We start from the raw sequence: 13,417 nt of genomic DNA on the forward strand, positions 1-13,417 counted from the left end.
GATGATTTCTATTTCTAAAGGAGGTTTTACCAATGTAATTTGTTCCTAGCTCTCATATATGGTTATAACATTAGTAGTCTATTAATACCAAAATAATATTGATATTTCTCTGAAAAATAAAGAAACTATTATTTAATATTTTATTATTTCATTAGAAACTGAAAAACAGAAAAACTTGAAATTTAGCTTCATAATTTCTGCAGAGAAATAAATTTATTTATTATTTAATTTGGAATTTTCCAAATACAATTAAACTTTTCAATATTACAAGATGCAATAAAACCTTCATTTTCAACACATACAGCCATAGGTTGAAAACTTCTTTTATAATAATTATTTGACCATAAAGCTTTTAAATTACCATCATAAAGAACAAGATTTCCATCTATTTGAATTCTAAGAAAGCAATTTTTTCCTTTGTTTTGTGTATTTGTAGACCATAAAATAGTTTTTCCTTCAAAAAATATTAAGTTACAATCTAGTTGCATATATAGCATAAATTTCAGATTTGGAGATATAAGAAAATCCCCTCCTTTTAAATTAGAAAAATGAGAAGTATCTTTTGAGCTTCTAATACAAGTTTTTCGCCATTTACAATCACCATTTTCATTTTCATCATTTATATAAAGTTTAGGATAAATATTTAAAAGACTATAGTTTTTATAAAAATCTGGTTCATATCTTTTATAGTTTCTATAAAATACATTTAAATTATCTGAACTTGGTTTCTCATATACATACATTATGCTGAATCTACCAACAATATATTCAGTTAAAGCCCATTTTAAAATTTCACTATCATTTAATATAAAGTTTCTATATATTCTTTGAAGGATATATCTTAATGATAAACCTGGCTTAGGAGTACCATAACTGGGGAATAAACTGCACATTGGTATGTAATACCAAGGAACTTGACGATTAAAAGATGTTATAATTATAGTAATTCCAGCAGTAATATCAACAAATTTGCGTTCAAACCCTGGGTAATAAGGAGTATTATCTCCAACCATTTCTATAGTTCTGATTATATAAGAAAGTATTAAACTTCTCACATTATGGGGAATAGGATTTACTTGTTCATCTTCACGAATAATCTCAACTGAAATACATGTATTAAGTAAAATAGAAATGATTAACATCAAAAGAAATGGACACATTTTTCGTTTATCTTTATCTACTGCTAGTTTTTTATATATAAATCATAAGGGATTTAAGGATATACCAAAAAGTTAAATTGTAATCTTCACTAAAAACAATTATTTATTGCTGAAATTGTTTTGACTATAAGGTTAAAGAAAAAAGAGGTCTTAGGTTGTAGTGTATATTAAATGGTTTTAGTTTTCTTAAGCAAAAATGTAGGGGTGGTAGTGGATATATCTAGAATATTCTTAGATAATCTATTATTTATTTATTAATCTTGTATTTATAATTTATAAGCATATTTATAATTTTCAAACTTTTATAAACATTTTTATTAATTAATTTTATAAAATTAAGGATTATTAAATATATTAATAAATAGTACGTTGCTATTTGCAACATGAAACAAATTATTGTGATTATGAAATGATGGTAGAATAAATAAATAGCACTAAGCTTGTACAATGCCATAAAACATGACATAAACATAGAAGTGGTTTACAATCAGTGTTTCTTCATTTCTTATTCTCTTTCTTCTAGAGTAATCAATTTTGGACAAGATGAGATGCCACTTTGGGTGTGAAGAAAATGTTTTTTCTTGATGGCACATATATTTAACACACTTTGTAAAAAATAGTGACACTTGTTAAAATGATCAGGACTCATAGATGCCCATGTAGAAAATCTAGAGCACAAGAACTGGAGCTTGATGTCTCACAACAATGTTCTTGATGAGGCTTGACGATAAAACACCTGAATGGCCAATTGGAAATCACTGGCAACTGCAAAATTTACCGGGAAGAACAGCACAAACATCTTTGCAATATCCCTTACTTATCAACTTCTGTTATTTGCTGATAAGTTATCATGCAAATGCAAACAGCTCCATAGTTCTTGAAGTACATAAGCCTACTACAAGCTTTGAAGATCTCCCTGTTAGTGTGTTGTTTAAGGGGCAACGAACACCCATTCATGAGCAGAAACTCCGGCGGTTTACCTCATCTTAGACCGGAAGTGGAATAGTCGCTAAATTTTCTCTCACTAAATGGGTTCAAACATACTAGACTTAAGACTCACAGAACCATAAATTCGGCAACAGGAAGATCCAGATTGCAACCTACACAAAAATTCCTCACTTTAGAAAAAATTCTCTTTATGATTTAGAGCCAGTGTTCATGGTTGTCTATCATTGCATTTCATCTCAAACACAAGATTCCCTTATTGCTTCCACTATTTAAGATTTCAGCTACCCTTGCACCTTCCATGCAGCATCCACATCATCGCCACGTGGAGTGCCAAAAAGTACAGACCATCCCTCTACTGCCATCAAGAAAACTCAAGCCTGTGGAATTTTTGGAGCGGGCGGTGGTTGGCCTTTCCCAAATCATATTTAGATAAGCTGGCTGCATCAGTAGGTAGTCTCCACCCGTGCGAGCGAGCCATGACTCGCAAGTGTAGCCGCCAGAGTAAGCATCCCGTTTTTGTTTTTCAGAATGAGTCCAGACGCAGCACAAGTAGGCCAATATACCACACGGTTAACTGTCGTCCATGTACTTTTCTTGAACAGCAGCATTTGTATCTGCCAGTGATCAAGGAGGGACTAGAAACAAAGAAACGATAGAAACAGATTGATAGGAAAAAAGGATATCTGTAGTAGTCCCAGTTAAGAGGCCCAGCAGCAATTTTGCTGAACTCTCTCATGTTTCCTTCGATTCCTGAAAAGATGTAGCCATTGCATTTGTCGACTAGTTTCATGAGATCAGCCACACTCTCTTTGTCCTGTAAAAAAAAAATCTCTTGCTCCTACATTCAAGAGGCAAACGAGGTTGAGAAACTCACCTGGATGTTCAGTGTTGTAAAGCTGACCAGCGAGTAATCGCCCACAAGCTCACAGAGACCCTCGGTTAGTTTCCTGCGAGTATGTTCTTCAAAGTTCGAAAGCAAGGTCAATAGAAGCGTTACCTGTACTTAGCCATGCGGGGATTTTGATCCAAATGATCCACCAAGTAGCTCAAGTCTTGAAGGTCTGTGTAAAACTCCAAATTGTACGCTGCAGACGTCTCGCACGAATGAGACGCGTCTCAAAATCGATAAATAGCAATAACGAGCGAAGATCTCACCAAGTTTGCCATATTGTTCGATAAGATCGATCTTCGAGAGGACGTTTACATGCGGAAGCTCCAGGTGCATCATTGTGTTTAGTGATAAAAGTGACGCCGAAATAAACTTCCCAGGATCGCTGCACAAGTGAGCGTCAACAAGGTGGACAGCGGCCAACTGCACACAAGCTGCGAATTTCAGCGATATAAGAACTAAAAATCGGAGTATCAATGGAAAATCTAGAAATAAAAGTAGCTCACCCGATAGTCCCACTTGGTTGTCATCTCGTCGATTACTTTCTTGGCGTTGCTGTGTAGTGTGAAGAGCTCGACTTGACCGGGAAAATCAAAGAGAAAGTAGTGATCTAAGCCAAAAGGCAAGCATGAACGAAACCAGCATTTGAGCGAAAGCAGTACCTTTTTCTAAAGGCTTGAGCTTGTTCTTGAGCCAGTCTATATTCATCATCAAGTAATCCATGCAGTAGATTAGACCTGCAAAAACTCCAGAAAATAAGCTAGAAACCAAGTCCAAAGCAAACTCTCACCTCCATTTGGCCCCAAGTTGTATTGATTCATTACATCTTCCAGCCTCACGAGCTCCGCAATGTTTACAGCACACTCATACCTTTGAAAAAACAATTCCATCACTCTTTGCTCACATTCTAGCGCAAACTTACGGTAGCCAGTCATTGGCCGGATCGAGATTGATCACTGCGGTTTTCCTGACACAAAACTTCGCTATAAGAAACCCCCGCATTCGCGATCGCGCGACGCTTACCTCCCAATGAGACCGAGGAATTGCTGGAGACCATTGCAGTAAGTCGTCTTCCCGGATCCGGGCGGGCCTATGACGATTTGCCCAAACACCATCGCATAAACCCTAGAAAAATATTTAGGGCTCTTTGTTGATGTGGACGGCTAGGATAAGCGCAGTATTTAATTACGGAATATTACTAGGCGACGGATTGGACGGTCAGGATTTGTCAGACAATACAACGGCGGGAGAAGGAAAAAAAAACACCGTTGTTCTTCCCAATTTCTCTTTAGATCAGGGTTTGGCGAGGACATAGCGTCACCGATCGGCCATCGCGATCGCGGCCGTGGGAGCTCCATCGCCTTCTCCGGGTGTGCATTCCCGATCTTCCGCAGCTGCAGCGGGGCGATCGCATTCGATCTTGATCAGGGATGACGCTAGGGTCGGGGCTGCCGCTTTGCCTCGCCGGGATCGACATTTCTCAGCAGGTTTCTTTCCCCTCTCTTGGATCTCAACACTGTTGACCATATTTCCAGGCTCGCTGCGTGAGGCAATACAAGAATGCCACTCGAGAGGCTCCACTTTGCGGCGATTCAGCGTCGTCCTCTGGAGAATCGCGGTAAGGTTTGTGCGTTTTGTTGTTCTCTTGAGTCTTGGCTTGATGGAATCTTCTATTTCCATTTTCGTGTCAGTAGAAGAGTAAATGACCCTTACACGTCTTCCAGAAGCGAGGATCGCAGTGATTCCGGCGTGGATATGGTGACAGAGACAAGGAAGGCATTCTTCCGCGTGGGACTAGCCAAAGAGTGAGTTGGGCGATCCTTTGTTGGTGAGAGTGATGGTTTTTTCTTTCTTTCCACAGGATGGAGTTCTTAGATCGCAGGCGAGAGGCGCTCAAGGAGCAACAACGAACACGGCAGGAGGAGCAACTTAGACGACTCAGGGAAGTGATAGAATCTAGAGCAACCCAAAGTTTCGATCCTGTCCAGTCCCATGGAGCTAGAGCTGCGTGATATATGTCTTTTTCCCTGACCCAGCATCCTTTCCACAGTGTGACCACTTTGGGAAGTTATGCTCCACTGTGTTTATTGTCTTCATGGTTTTCCTGTTAAAACATTCGATCGACCTACAGGATAAATTTGTCTCGATCGATCGTGTCAAATTGTCAATTGTCGTGAGGTAACCTCTTGAACTAAATCATCCTGTTCACTTTTTCTGTTGCTCGCAGATTCTCTATAAGCTTTGCTGCGCCCCACTGTGGTGGAATGACAGCCAGGGAACGCACTGAACCAAAGCTTTGGTACGGTTGCAGTGGTATTTATGATGTCCTGGAGAGTGTTCGCTCACGATTTTCAGGTGCTTTCAAAGTTCTTGCGCAGCTCTTACGCAGCTCATCAATTCTTTTCACTCACGCTAACACTCGTCTCTGGTCTTACATCCAGGATGGATTCTTTCAGGATGCATTCGTTGGGAACTCCAGTACTGCTTTCGTTCGCGATCGTGACAGTCGTGTTTCTGTCAGTGGTATCATCCGACCCGGATCCTCTCCAGGACTTCTGCATCGCGGACCTCACCGCCGGCATCAACATCACCGGCTTTCCTTGCAAGAACCCGGCGCTCGTCACCGTGGACGACTTTGTCTACTCCGGCCTGGTGCCGTCGGCCAACATTAGCAGCATCGACCGCGCTGGCGCAATCTTTGGAACAGTCCAGCGCTTCCCGGGCCTCAACACTCTGGGCCTCTCCGTGGCCAGGCTCGACATCGATGTGGGAGGGATCATCGTCCCTCACGTCCACCCCCGCGCCTCGGAGCTCGTCTACGTAGAGAGGGGCAGTGTCTACGCGGCGGTGGTGAGCTCCACCGGCAGGCTGTTCGCTAAAGTGATCCGCAGAGGAGAGGTGATGATCGTCCCCAGGGGTCTCCTCCACTGGCAAATGAGCACCGGGGGATCGCGTGCCAAGCTCATTGTCACGCTCAACTCCCAGTTTCCGGGGATCCAGTTCATCGCGAGGTCCATGTTTGGGCCCCAAGTTCCAGACGAGGTGCTGCAAAAAACGTTTTTTCTCGACAAGGAAACGATCGCTCGTGTTCGTTCCAAATTCTGAATTCTTTCCCTTCCTATAACGTACAAATTTATTATTGTAGTGATTAGTTATGATTTACAGTAATGGAGGTATAGCTCAGCGGTAGAGCAATCGGCTGCAGTCCGATGGGTCGCTAGTTCAATTCTGGCTTCCTCCTCCTCTCTTTAACGCTTTTCTTTTTAATTAAAAAAATTAAAGTTTGTGAGAAACTTGTAAAGCTTATTTCCAAACTTCGATTTCTAAGATTTTGGACTTTTGGATCAAACGACTAGTTCATCAAGTTGAACTGGTCCGCCGTTAAATGTGTAGCGAGCGTAGCCAGCATTTTCTTTGCACTCCTCGGACAAGAAAAACTTTGAGGAGTCTACCCCTGCAATTTGGCGAACGGAAGATCGTAGAACAACGAAGCTTGAGCTTACTTTTGATGACAAAGACTCGAGAGAGGTATTTCTTGTAGATGTACATGTAGCTCGCAGCTTCGTCTGATAAATCCGAGATCACAAGCTTGCAACCCTGCTCCGATGGAGATTCTTTGCTACAAAGCTTGAGGTTATAAACTGGAGAAGAGATTTAAGAGCTATACCTTGCGTGTTCCATTGCGTCCAGGCAAAGTGCGAGGGAGTCGACCATGGCAACTTCCAGAGGCTGTCCATCGCCTCCATCGTCTTCGTAAATCCTGCGTGAGAGAGAGACAAAGTTTTCGAGCGAGAGGAAGGAATTTCGGCGCAAGCTTACCAGTCCTCGAAGAACTCCGAGAAGCTGTCGATGATCACTGCTTGCGGCAATGGATTTGCGAGATGGAACGCGGCAAAGTACTTGTCCAGATCTTCGTCGTCGCTCACGTACCTATATACACAGATGGAATTTTGGATCGATCGATCGATCGATATAGAGCTCTCACTTGAACGAAATCCTCCGCAAGTGCTGGGTGTCCAAGTCCTGCTTGATAGAATCTCACATTCATTCAAAGAGAAGGAAAGCGAGAGAAAGAATGCCATGCCTCTGGTAAAGATGGAGGATCATTCTCCATGCTACTGCGCTTGCAAATGATCACAACGTTGGACAATCCCTGCTCGGAGACGAGATTGATCGCGAAGTGAAAGAGCAGCGTCGTTTTTCCTCTAGAAAAAAAGAGAGAAAATGAAGGCGATCGCAAGAGCGACATCTATCTTACGAGCAGGATGGCCCCGTGAGAAGCACCGAATCTACACCATCGCTGGCATTTTTATCCGGAGCGATCGCGCGACCACGATCCAGAAAGAACTTGTGTAGTAGCGCGCCCATAAACCCTAAAAGGGTGGAAATAAAATGCTAAAATGCTAAGGGTTTACAGATCCATTTTTTTTTCGCGATTGGATTCATGGGCGATCTCAGCGCGGCAGAGGTCGCCAAGCACAAATCCGCGACCGACTGCTGGTTCATCATAAATGGCAAGGTAATTAGCTGCTAATCACCCAAGAAGAAAAGAGTGCTGAGCTTAGCTATGGCGTCCATAGGTGTATGACGTGACGAATTTCCTGGTGGATCATCCCGGAGGCGAGGATGCCTTGCTGGCCGTCGCAGGTAACCGCGGATTTCTCCACAAAATCTCCCAAATTCGATCGATGTTTCATCTCCTTCCTCACAGGCAAAGACGCGAGTCAGGATTTCGAGGAGGTCGGGCACAGCGACAGTGCCAAGGAGCAAATGGAGCAATTCCTGGTGGGATTCGTGGAGGGCTACGCCGGCGACAAGGATTCCATGCCCGCGAAGCGATCCGCGGTGGAGGAGGAGGAGGAAGAGGAGGAGCCCGTGATGCGCCCTCTCGCGATTGATCCGGCGGATCGGCCGAGCGTGTTCCTAAAGTACGTGGTGCCGCTGCTGCTGCTGTGCTTGGCATTCGCGCTCCAGTTCTTCGGCAAGAAGAAGAACCCCGAGGACCCAAGCTCGTGAAGGGGCGAATATTTCCTCGCAAACGAATATACGAATTCATTAGTGTTAACCTGCATGGTTCTGTTAGCAAGAAATAATACGATTATCAGAGTCGATCCTGCGACCTGTTGGAAATTAGCCTACGACGCTAACGCTGCGCCACTTCACATGAGTCAAACCCGGGTCAAAGTTCTCATTGGCGCGAAAAAGTGTACGGACGCATGGCTTGATTATCCCTAAGAAAATTCCAGAGTAGTACCTTCTTGATAAATAGATAGACAGATAGATAGATAGCGAGTATATAGGTATGAGCTTAGGCTAGCCTTTTTTTTTTTCGTTGCTACCACCAAGACACAAAAGCAATCCTTCCCCACGGCATTTTGCTTGCTTGCTCGTTCCAGAGGAACAAAAGCAACGAACACAAATCATTGTTCCCGCCCCCTTGATGCTCGGCAAGGCGGGGGGAAAATTTCCGCCGTCCGTACGTTGTTCTAGGGCACGGAAAAGGAAAAAACGCGGCCATGTCATGCGTTCGAATCGCTCCACCCGCAACGCGCACTTGCCCGCCCCCAGATGCCGCCCGGTATCATATCATATCCCCACATTCATGGGGAGAAAAACCACACACGCAGAGGCGAGAGCCCTAAAATTCTCCATGTGTTTGAAGACGTGTGGCCTGCGCCACGGGCGAGTTGCTGTCCAATCCCCGCGCGCCGCAGATGCCTTCAGCGGGCATTTGCTGCATACAGTGCAATGAATCAGTCCTTTGGTTTGCAGTACCGAAAAAATGCCCGTCCATCGCCAGTCTTTGGTTTGGCTTGGCTTGCTTCTTCTTGCTTTGTGCTGTGTTGGTCATGGTTTTTAATTTTATTTTATTTTTTTTAGCGTGGCTTGTTTGTTCTTTTGCTGTCCCGCGTTGCTATATAGCGTGGCCAGCGCCACGCACTTGTTCTCTCCAACAGAGAGCTCCAAGCGATCTTTTCTAGCGTCGAGAGGATTTTCGCGACATCGATACGAGCGAGCCACTCCTTTTTTGCGAGGATATCTCCCGCGAGAGAGAGGGGAGAGGGAATCGTGGTGGAGTAATCTTTGGATTGTTTCTTTCTTGGAAGGGAGAGGGAGAGATGGAGCTGCGCGTGAGGAAGTATGATCCTTCGGGCGACGCGAGGCGAGTGGAGGAGCTAGAGCGGCTGTGCGACGCCGGGCCGAGCGGCTCCATGTCGCTCTTCGCGGATTCCATGGGCGATCCGCTGGGGAGGGTGCGGCATTTCGCGCTCTACACAATGCTGGTAGGGAATCCCTCCTCCAATTCCAATTCCCTCCTCCTCGCCCGATCGATCGATCGGGCTTCCATTCCCTTTTTCTCGGCCGCCATGGATGGTTTCTTGATGTTCTTGATTTCCAGGTCGCCGAGATTGGCGAGGAGATTGTGGGAGTGATCCGGGCGGGGATCAAAGAGATGGTGTGCGGCAGGAAGCGGCTGAGCGATGGCAGCGGCAAGGAATCGGCCGTTCGCGCTCGCTGCGCCTACATTCTCGGCCTCCGGGTGTCGCCGCTCCACAGGTATCGATCGATCGAGAGAAATTCCCCTCCATCGCTTCCTCTCCCTTGTTCGTGATTGTCCCTTGACAAGACGAGATTCTTCTCTCGCTTCCTTGTTTCTTGGCGATTTTCTCTGACGATGACTGATCGCTGGTTACAGGAGGAAAGGGATCGGCCTGGCGCTGGCGAGGAGGATCGAGCAGTGGTGCCGCGACAAGGGTGCCGCCTACGCCTACATGATGACCGAGAAGAGCAACGTCGCGTCGTCGGGGCTGTTCGTGGGCAAGCTCCAATTCCGCCCGGTGCGCAGCCCCAGCATCCTCGTCCACCCCGTGTTCCAGCACTGGGAATCGATTCCCTCCCACATCCGCCTCACGCGCCTGGCACCCGCCGACGCCGCCGAGATCTACCGCTGCTACAGCGGCGCCACCGATTTCTTCCCCGCCGCGGACATCGATTCCATCGTGGGCAACGCCCGCTGCTGCGCGGGGACCTGGCTCGCCACGCTCAAGGCCGAATCAACGCCGAGCTCGGGCATGGCGGCGCCGCTGGACCGCCGCCACCCCCGCCGCCAAGTCTCCGTGAAGAAGCTGCTCGAGGGGGTGTTTAGCTCGTGGGCGGTGGTGAGCGTGTGGAAGACGAACGAGATCTTCACGCTGGAGGTGAGCGGCGCGCCGTGGCGGATCCGCGCGGCGGCGGCGGCGTCGCGGGCGCTGGATCGCGCGCTGCCGTGGCTGCGAATCTCCTCCTTCCCGGACGTATTCCAGCCGTTTGGGATCCACTTCCTCTTCGGGATCGCGGGCGGCGGCGCGCGATCGGGCGAGCTGGTGGCGGCGCTGTGCAAGAACGCGAGGAATGTGGCGCGGCGGAATGGCTGCGCGGTGGTGGCGGCGGAGATGGGGGCGGCGGACCCTCTGCTCGGATCGGTGCCGCATTGGAAGAGCTTGTCCACCATGGACGATCTGTGGTGTGTCAAGGACTTGGTGGGGATCAAGAACACCGGCGCCACCGTCACTGCCACGCCCGATTCGGGCGAGAATTGGATGGATTTGCCCATGGGCTCCTCTGTTTTCGTGGATCCCAGGGACTTCTAAGGCCTATAGCAAGTGCTGACAAACTCCAGGATCACCATCACTCTCTCACTCACGCGCAATCGATCCACACGAACGCGGTTTTGGCGGAACGACTTTGTCTGATGGATCGATCTCACTGCCTGCGATCGCGGGCACTACAATTCTTTCTCGTTGGCCCGTTCCGCTCGATCGCAAGAGATTCGTGGAAGATCTATAGCTCCAGACCAATCAACGCGAATCCGCTACGTATGATTCAAGCATTTCACTCTGCCAGGAAAGGAAGAACACCAAAAGTGTGACGAGCGAAAAACAAAGCAAAAGCTGTTGGTTTGGTGGTTGTTTTATTCGCATGATTAGTAAAAGTTGACGGTGTGGTGGTACTGTGATGAGGAAATATAGATATTGTAGCCTATAGCATTCATAAAAAGTTGGCATCCCATTGGTGTGTCTCTGAGATATGCAAAGTTTGGCTCCTTCTCTGCAAATTTTTATTCGATTTTCCTGTTATTTGTTTATTTTGGCCCAGCCAGCCTCTGTTGTATAGGTAGATTGACAGACAGAGACTGGGGAGCTCCAAAAAATACACACACAAACACACACAACACTGTTGTGTTTCCTCTCTTTTTGTGTTATGTGTGTGTTTTTGTCCTTGGGGGGCGAATTCTTTGTTTCTTCTTTGGATTTGAGTAGAGGGCAATGGCAGTGGCTCTTTTGTTGCTGTTGCTGGGCTTGTCGGTGTATGGCTCGACTGGACCCGTGCTGCTCGGCATAAGATCGACAGACACTCCACCGCGATTTACAAGACTTTAAAAACCGGGCATTGTGTTTCTTATGCTAAGTTGATGGTGTGTGTCCGCGGCCAAGCCTCTTTGGATCCTGCATTGTCTAAATAGACAATGCTTGGTTGCGCGATGAATCAATCCCACTTGTAGTAGAGCTATTGTATAAAACATAGGGGGACTGTACGGAGGGTGGGGCGTGCACGCCACCAAAGTTTGGCTTCCAAACATTGTTCTTGAAGAAGAGCATATCATGATCGATGACCCGGAAAGATTTTTTTCTTTCTTCTTTTATCTCTTTGTTTGTTCTATGTCTGTTCTTGTCCTTGGAAGAGAACTTTGGCGGGGATGCTGTACTTCCGCGGCAAAGTGATTCCGTACGTGCGAATCTATCTATCCTTTTGCTGGTAGATTCTCTGCATGCCGACGGCCGACCCCACTCGCTATGCCCATGCCCAAGTCGGGCATATCGTAATTGAGACTCGCATGCACGGGGTTATTCCAGTGTAGATTCCCGCCCCAGCTCGCGCTCGCCGGGGAATCTTCTTTCTCTTTCTCCGCTCGTCTCGTCTTGGTCGTCTATGTGTTCCTTGGCTGGCTGGCATTGATTGATTGATTGATTGGAATGGGCAATGCAAATGGATGGATCAAGGAGCGATCATGGTTTTGTTGTGGAAAGGTGGCGTGGGAGCCTCGCCAATCGCCGTAACCACAAAAGCATGGAAAGCACAAAGGGGATGGGAATTGAAAGCAAGCGAGAAAGAAAGCAATCCAAGCAATCCAAGCAATAAGCAAGCATGCACAACGCGAGATGCGCACGTTACACAATGGTATTATAAAGGCCAGAGCACGAGCAAGCTAGCTGGAGGAGGACTGGATCATAGACAAAGAATCAAAACAATAAAAACAGTCGGCTCGGTTCTAGCTTTACTAGCAGCCATTCTCCAATTCTCTCAACATCGCTTTGTGTCATTGATGCAATCGATCCCTCGCAACCGGACAGCGATCGAGTATGAAAATGGCGGTGTTGAGGAAGAACTAATATGAAAAGTTTTACGAAACTTCTCCCGCGCAGATCAGGACAAATTGGAACTCAATAAGATAGAGCGGGTGTAACATGATGTGTCGACCGATGGGGATGGATTGAGTTGGATTGGATCAAACAGCTAAACCGCGCTCAAGGAGAAAAAGAAATGGATCTCAGGCCTGGAAGGAACATGATGTGTCCGTGGATGGTTCCACACAGAGCTTTCCCATAAACACAAAGCTCGCCACCAGTCCATCACCACTTGTTTGTTACCCATATGTGCAGCAGTGACACTAAACCTTTGGCGGCGTTTAATAGCTCTTTCTCTTTCGATCGATCGTTCTCTCTTTCTCTTTCTCTCTCTCTCTCTTTCTCCCTGCAAAAAGAGGAAGTGGAAGCTCTGGATTAAGTACTCCTCCGGATAGTTTTTAATGAGAGGTGGAAGAAAAGTATGAGGGAAATCAGAGAAAGGGAGGAAGGATTGGAGTGGCAGGGTTGTTGCTGTTGATGGTTGAATTGAAGGCGAGCGCGGAAAAAATCGGCTCCGATGGCCCGAGATGGATGGATTTTGATTGATGGAAATTGACTTGCTCGCTCTCTCTCTCTCTCTCGGCGAGACGAAAGAGGGTAAAGTTTTCCGGATGGAAGAGAGATAGCAAACGGTTGAAGCTAGCTTTGACGCGGGTCGCTTTCCCGCAATTTGGCTCTCTCTCAACTCGTGAAAATCTCTCTGGCAATTCCCCCAGCCTGCGCTGCGAGTAAAGAGAGATTTGTAAGCTTTGCCTGATGTTTGCTACCCTACCGCGCACAGAGATTGCGCAATTTCTCTGTGCTTTGTAAAACCATCGCCACAGATGTGGCTTTCAATCTCCACACATTGCCATCACTCGCTCCCACCACACAAAGTCACACGCACGCACACACACACACACACACTTAGTTCGCGTTTGATTTCATTTGGTTTCCTCTCTTTTTGGTAAAAAAAAAAGGAGAATGAGATCAAC

General features: G+C 46.6%; 5 protein-coding genes and 1 non-coding gene across 12 annotated transcripts; 4 read left to right on the forward strand and 2 right to left on the reverse strand.

Annotated features, from left to right (window-relative positions):
- Nucleotides 1-2,302: 2,302 nt before the first annotated feature.
- Nucleotides 2,303-4,126, reverse strand: LOC9646168 (GPN-loop GTPase QQT1). The gene is made up of 10 exons (XM_024681131.1): nucleotides 4,021-4,126; nucleotides 3,920-3,964; nucleotides 3,788-3,867; nucleotides 3,660-3,734; nucleotides 3,504-3,607; nucleotides 3,264-3,420; nucleotides 3,106-3,193; nucleotides 2,983-3,055; nucleotides 2,792-2,922; nucleotides 2,303-2,718 (listed from the first exon to the last, which is right to left on the reverse strand). The coding sequence occupies exons 1-10, from the start codon at nucleotides 4,110-4,112 to the stop codon at nucleotides 2,679-2,681; spliced, it is 885 nt and encodes a 294-aa protein (XP_024536899.1). The 5' UTR covers nucleotides 4,113-4,126; the 3' UTR covers nucleotides 2,303-2,678.
- Nucleotides 4,127-4,250: 124 nt separating this feature from the next.
- LOC9646169 (germin-like protein subfamily T member 2) lies at nucleotides 4,251-6,148 on the forward strand. 5 transcript variants are annotated; one of them, XM_024681030.1, is made up of 6 exons: nucleotides 4,251-4,484; nucleotides 4,533-4,620; nucleotides 4,692-4,802; nucleotides 4,859-5,175; nucleotides 5,225-5,296; nucleotides 5,454-6,148. In XM_024681030.1, exons 4-6 carry the CDS (start codon nucleotides 5,093-5,095, stop codon nucleotides 6,100-6,102), a joined length of 804 nt encoding a protein of 267 aa, XP_024536798.1. In that variant the 5' UTR covers nucleotides 4,251-4,484; nucleotides 4,533-4,620; nucleotides 4,692-4,802; nucleotides 4,859-5,092; the 3' UTR covers nucleotides 6,103-6,148. The 5 variants fall into 5 exon arrangements, with proteins under 5 accessions (XP_024536798.1, XP_024536799.1, XP_024536797.1 ...); XM_024681031.1 differs by having other exon boundaries at nucleotides 4,722-4,802; XM_024681029.1 differs by having other exon boundaries at nucleotides 4,533-4,615.
- Nucleotides 6,149-6,166: 18 nt separating this feature from the next.
- Nucleotides 6,167-6,238, forward strand: TRNAC-GCA. Its single transcript has one exon. It is a non-coding gene; the product is annotated as a tRNA-Cys (tRNA).
- A 41-nt stretch (nucleotides 6,239-6,279) lies between these two features.
- Nucleotides 6,280-7,384, reverse strand: LOC9645645. 3 transcript variants are annotated; one of them, XM_024681034.1, is made up of 7 exons: nucleotides 7,256-7,384; nucleotides 7,082-7,202; nucleotides 6,983-7,020; nucleotides 6,817-6,927; nucleotides 6,665-6,757; nucleotides 6,501-6,616; nucleotides 6,280-6,451 (listed from the first exon to the last, which is right to left on the reverse strand). In XM_024681034.1, the coding sequence occupies exons 1-7, from the start codon at nucleotides 7,363-7,365 to the stop codon at nucleotides 6,342-6,344; spliced, it is 699 nt and encodes a 232-aa protein (XP_024536802.1). In that variant the 5' UTR covers nucleotides 7,366-7,384; the 3' UTR covers nucleotides 6,280-6,341. The 3 variants fall into 3 exon arrangements, with proteins under 3 accessions (XP_024536802.1, XP_024536803.1, XP_024536801.1); XM_024681035.1 differs by having other exon boundaries at nucleotides 6,304-6,451; nucleotides 6,501-6,611; XM_024681033.1 differs by having other exon boundaries at nucleotides 6,304-6,616.
- LOC9646170 (cytochrome b5) lies at nucleotides 7,385-8,111 on the forward strand. Its single transcript, XM_002975848.2, has 3 exons — nucleotides 7,385-7,516; nucleotides 7,578-7,644; nucleotides 7,709-8,111. Exons 1-3 carry the CDS (start codon nucleotides 7,442-7,444, stop codon nucleotides 8,011-8,013), a joined length of 447 nt encoding a protein of 148 aa, XP_002975894.2. The 5' UTR covers nucleotides 7,385-7,441; the 3' UTR covers nucleotides 8,014-8,111.
- A 672-nt stretch (nucleotides 8,112-8,783) lies between these two features.
- LOC9645646 (probable N-acetyltransferase HLS1) lies at nucleotides 8,784-11,071 on the forward strand. Its single transcript, XM_002975849.2, has 3 exons — nucleotides 8,784-9,281; nucleotides 9,398-9,555; nucleotides 9,695-11,071. The coding sequence occupies exons 1-3, from the start codon at nucleotides 9,117-9,119 to the stop codon at nucleotides 10,626-10,628; spliced, it is 1,257 nt and encodes a 418-aa protein (XP_002975895.1). The 5' UTR covers nucleotides 8,784-9,116; the 3' UTR covers nucleotides 10,629-11,071.
- The last annotated feature ends 2,346 nt before the right edge of the window (nucleotides 11,072-13,417 follow it).

This window comes from Selaginella moellendorffii, unplaced genomic scaffold (assembly GCF_000143415.4).
Source record: "Selaginella moellendorffii unplaced genomic scaffold, v1.0 SELMOscaffold_29, whole genome shotgun sequence".
NCBI classification, from domain to species: Eukaryota; Viridiplantae; Streptophyta; class Lycopodiopsida; order Selaginellales; family Selaginellaceae; genus Selaginella; species Selaginella moellendorffii.

Excerpts from the sequence above, each read along its gene's own strand:
- LOC9646168 (XM_024681131.1), bottom strand. The coding sequence starts at position 4,112 with ATGGTGTTTGGGCAAATCGTCATAGGCCCGCCCGGATCCGGGAAGACG. Across the intron at positions 3,608-3,659 it reads GCTCAAGCCTTTAGAAAAAG|ATCACTACTTTCTCTTTGAT; the intron begins GTACTGCTTTCG and ends CTTTTGGCTTAG. Across the intron at positions 2,719-2,791 it reads CTTAACTGGGACTACTACAG|AAATGCTGCTGTTCAAGAAA; the intron begins ATATCCTTTTTT and ends ACTGGCAGATAC.
- LOC9646169 (XM_024681030.1), top strand. The coding sequence starts at position 5,093 with ATGGTTTTCCTGTTAAAACATTCGATCGACCTACAGGATAAATTTGTC. Across the intron at positions 5,176-5,224 it reads AAATTGTCAATTGTCGTGAG|ATTCTCTATAAGCTTTGCTG; the intron begins GTAACCTCTTGA and ends TGTTGCTCGCAG. Across the intron at positions 5,297-5,453 it reads CGCACTGAACCAAAGCTTTG|GATGCATTCGTTGGGAACTC; the intron begins GTACGGTTGCAG and ends GGATTCTTTCAG.
- LOC9645645 (XM_024681033.1), bottom strand. The coding sequence starts at position 7,365 with ATGGGCGCGCTACTACACAAGTTCTTTCTGGATCGTGGTCGCGCGATC. Across the intron at positions 7,203-7,255 it reads CTCACGGGGCCATCCTGCTC|AGGAAAAACGACGCTGCTCT; the intron begins GTAAGATAGATG and ends CTTTTTTTCTAG. Across the intron at positions 6,928-6,982 it reads TTGCGGAGGATTTCGTTCAA|GTACGTGAGCGACGACGAAG; the intron begins GTGAGAGCTCTA and ends CTGTGTATATAG.
- LOC9646170 (XM_002975848.2), top strand. The coding sequence starts at position 7,442 with ATGGGCGATCTCAGCGCGGCAGAGGTCGCCAAGCACAAATCCGCGACC. Across the intron at positions 7,517-7,577 it reads GGTTCATCATAAATGGCAAG|GTGTATGACGTGACGAATTT; the intron begins GTAATTAGCTGC and ends TGGCGTCCATAG. Across the intron at positions 7,645-7,708 it reads TGCCTTGCTGGCCGTCGCAG|GCAAAGACGCGAGTCAGGAT; the intron begins GTAACCGCGGAT and ends CCTTCCTCACAG.
- LOC9645646 (XM_002975849.2), top strand. The coding sequence starts at position 9,117 with ATGGAGCTGCGCGTGAGGAAGTATGATCCTTCGGGCGACGCGAGGCGA. Across the intron at positions 9,282-9,397 it reads TCGCGCTCTACACAATGCTG|GTCGCCGAGATTGGCGAGGA; the intron begins GTAGGGAATCCC and ends CTTGATTTCCAG. Across the intron at positions 9,556-9,694 it reads CGGGTGTCGCCGCTCCACAG|GAGGAAAGGGATCGGCCTGG; the intron begins GTATCGATCGAT and ends CGCTGGTTACAG.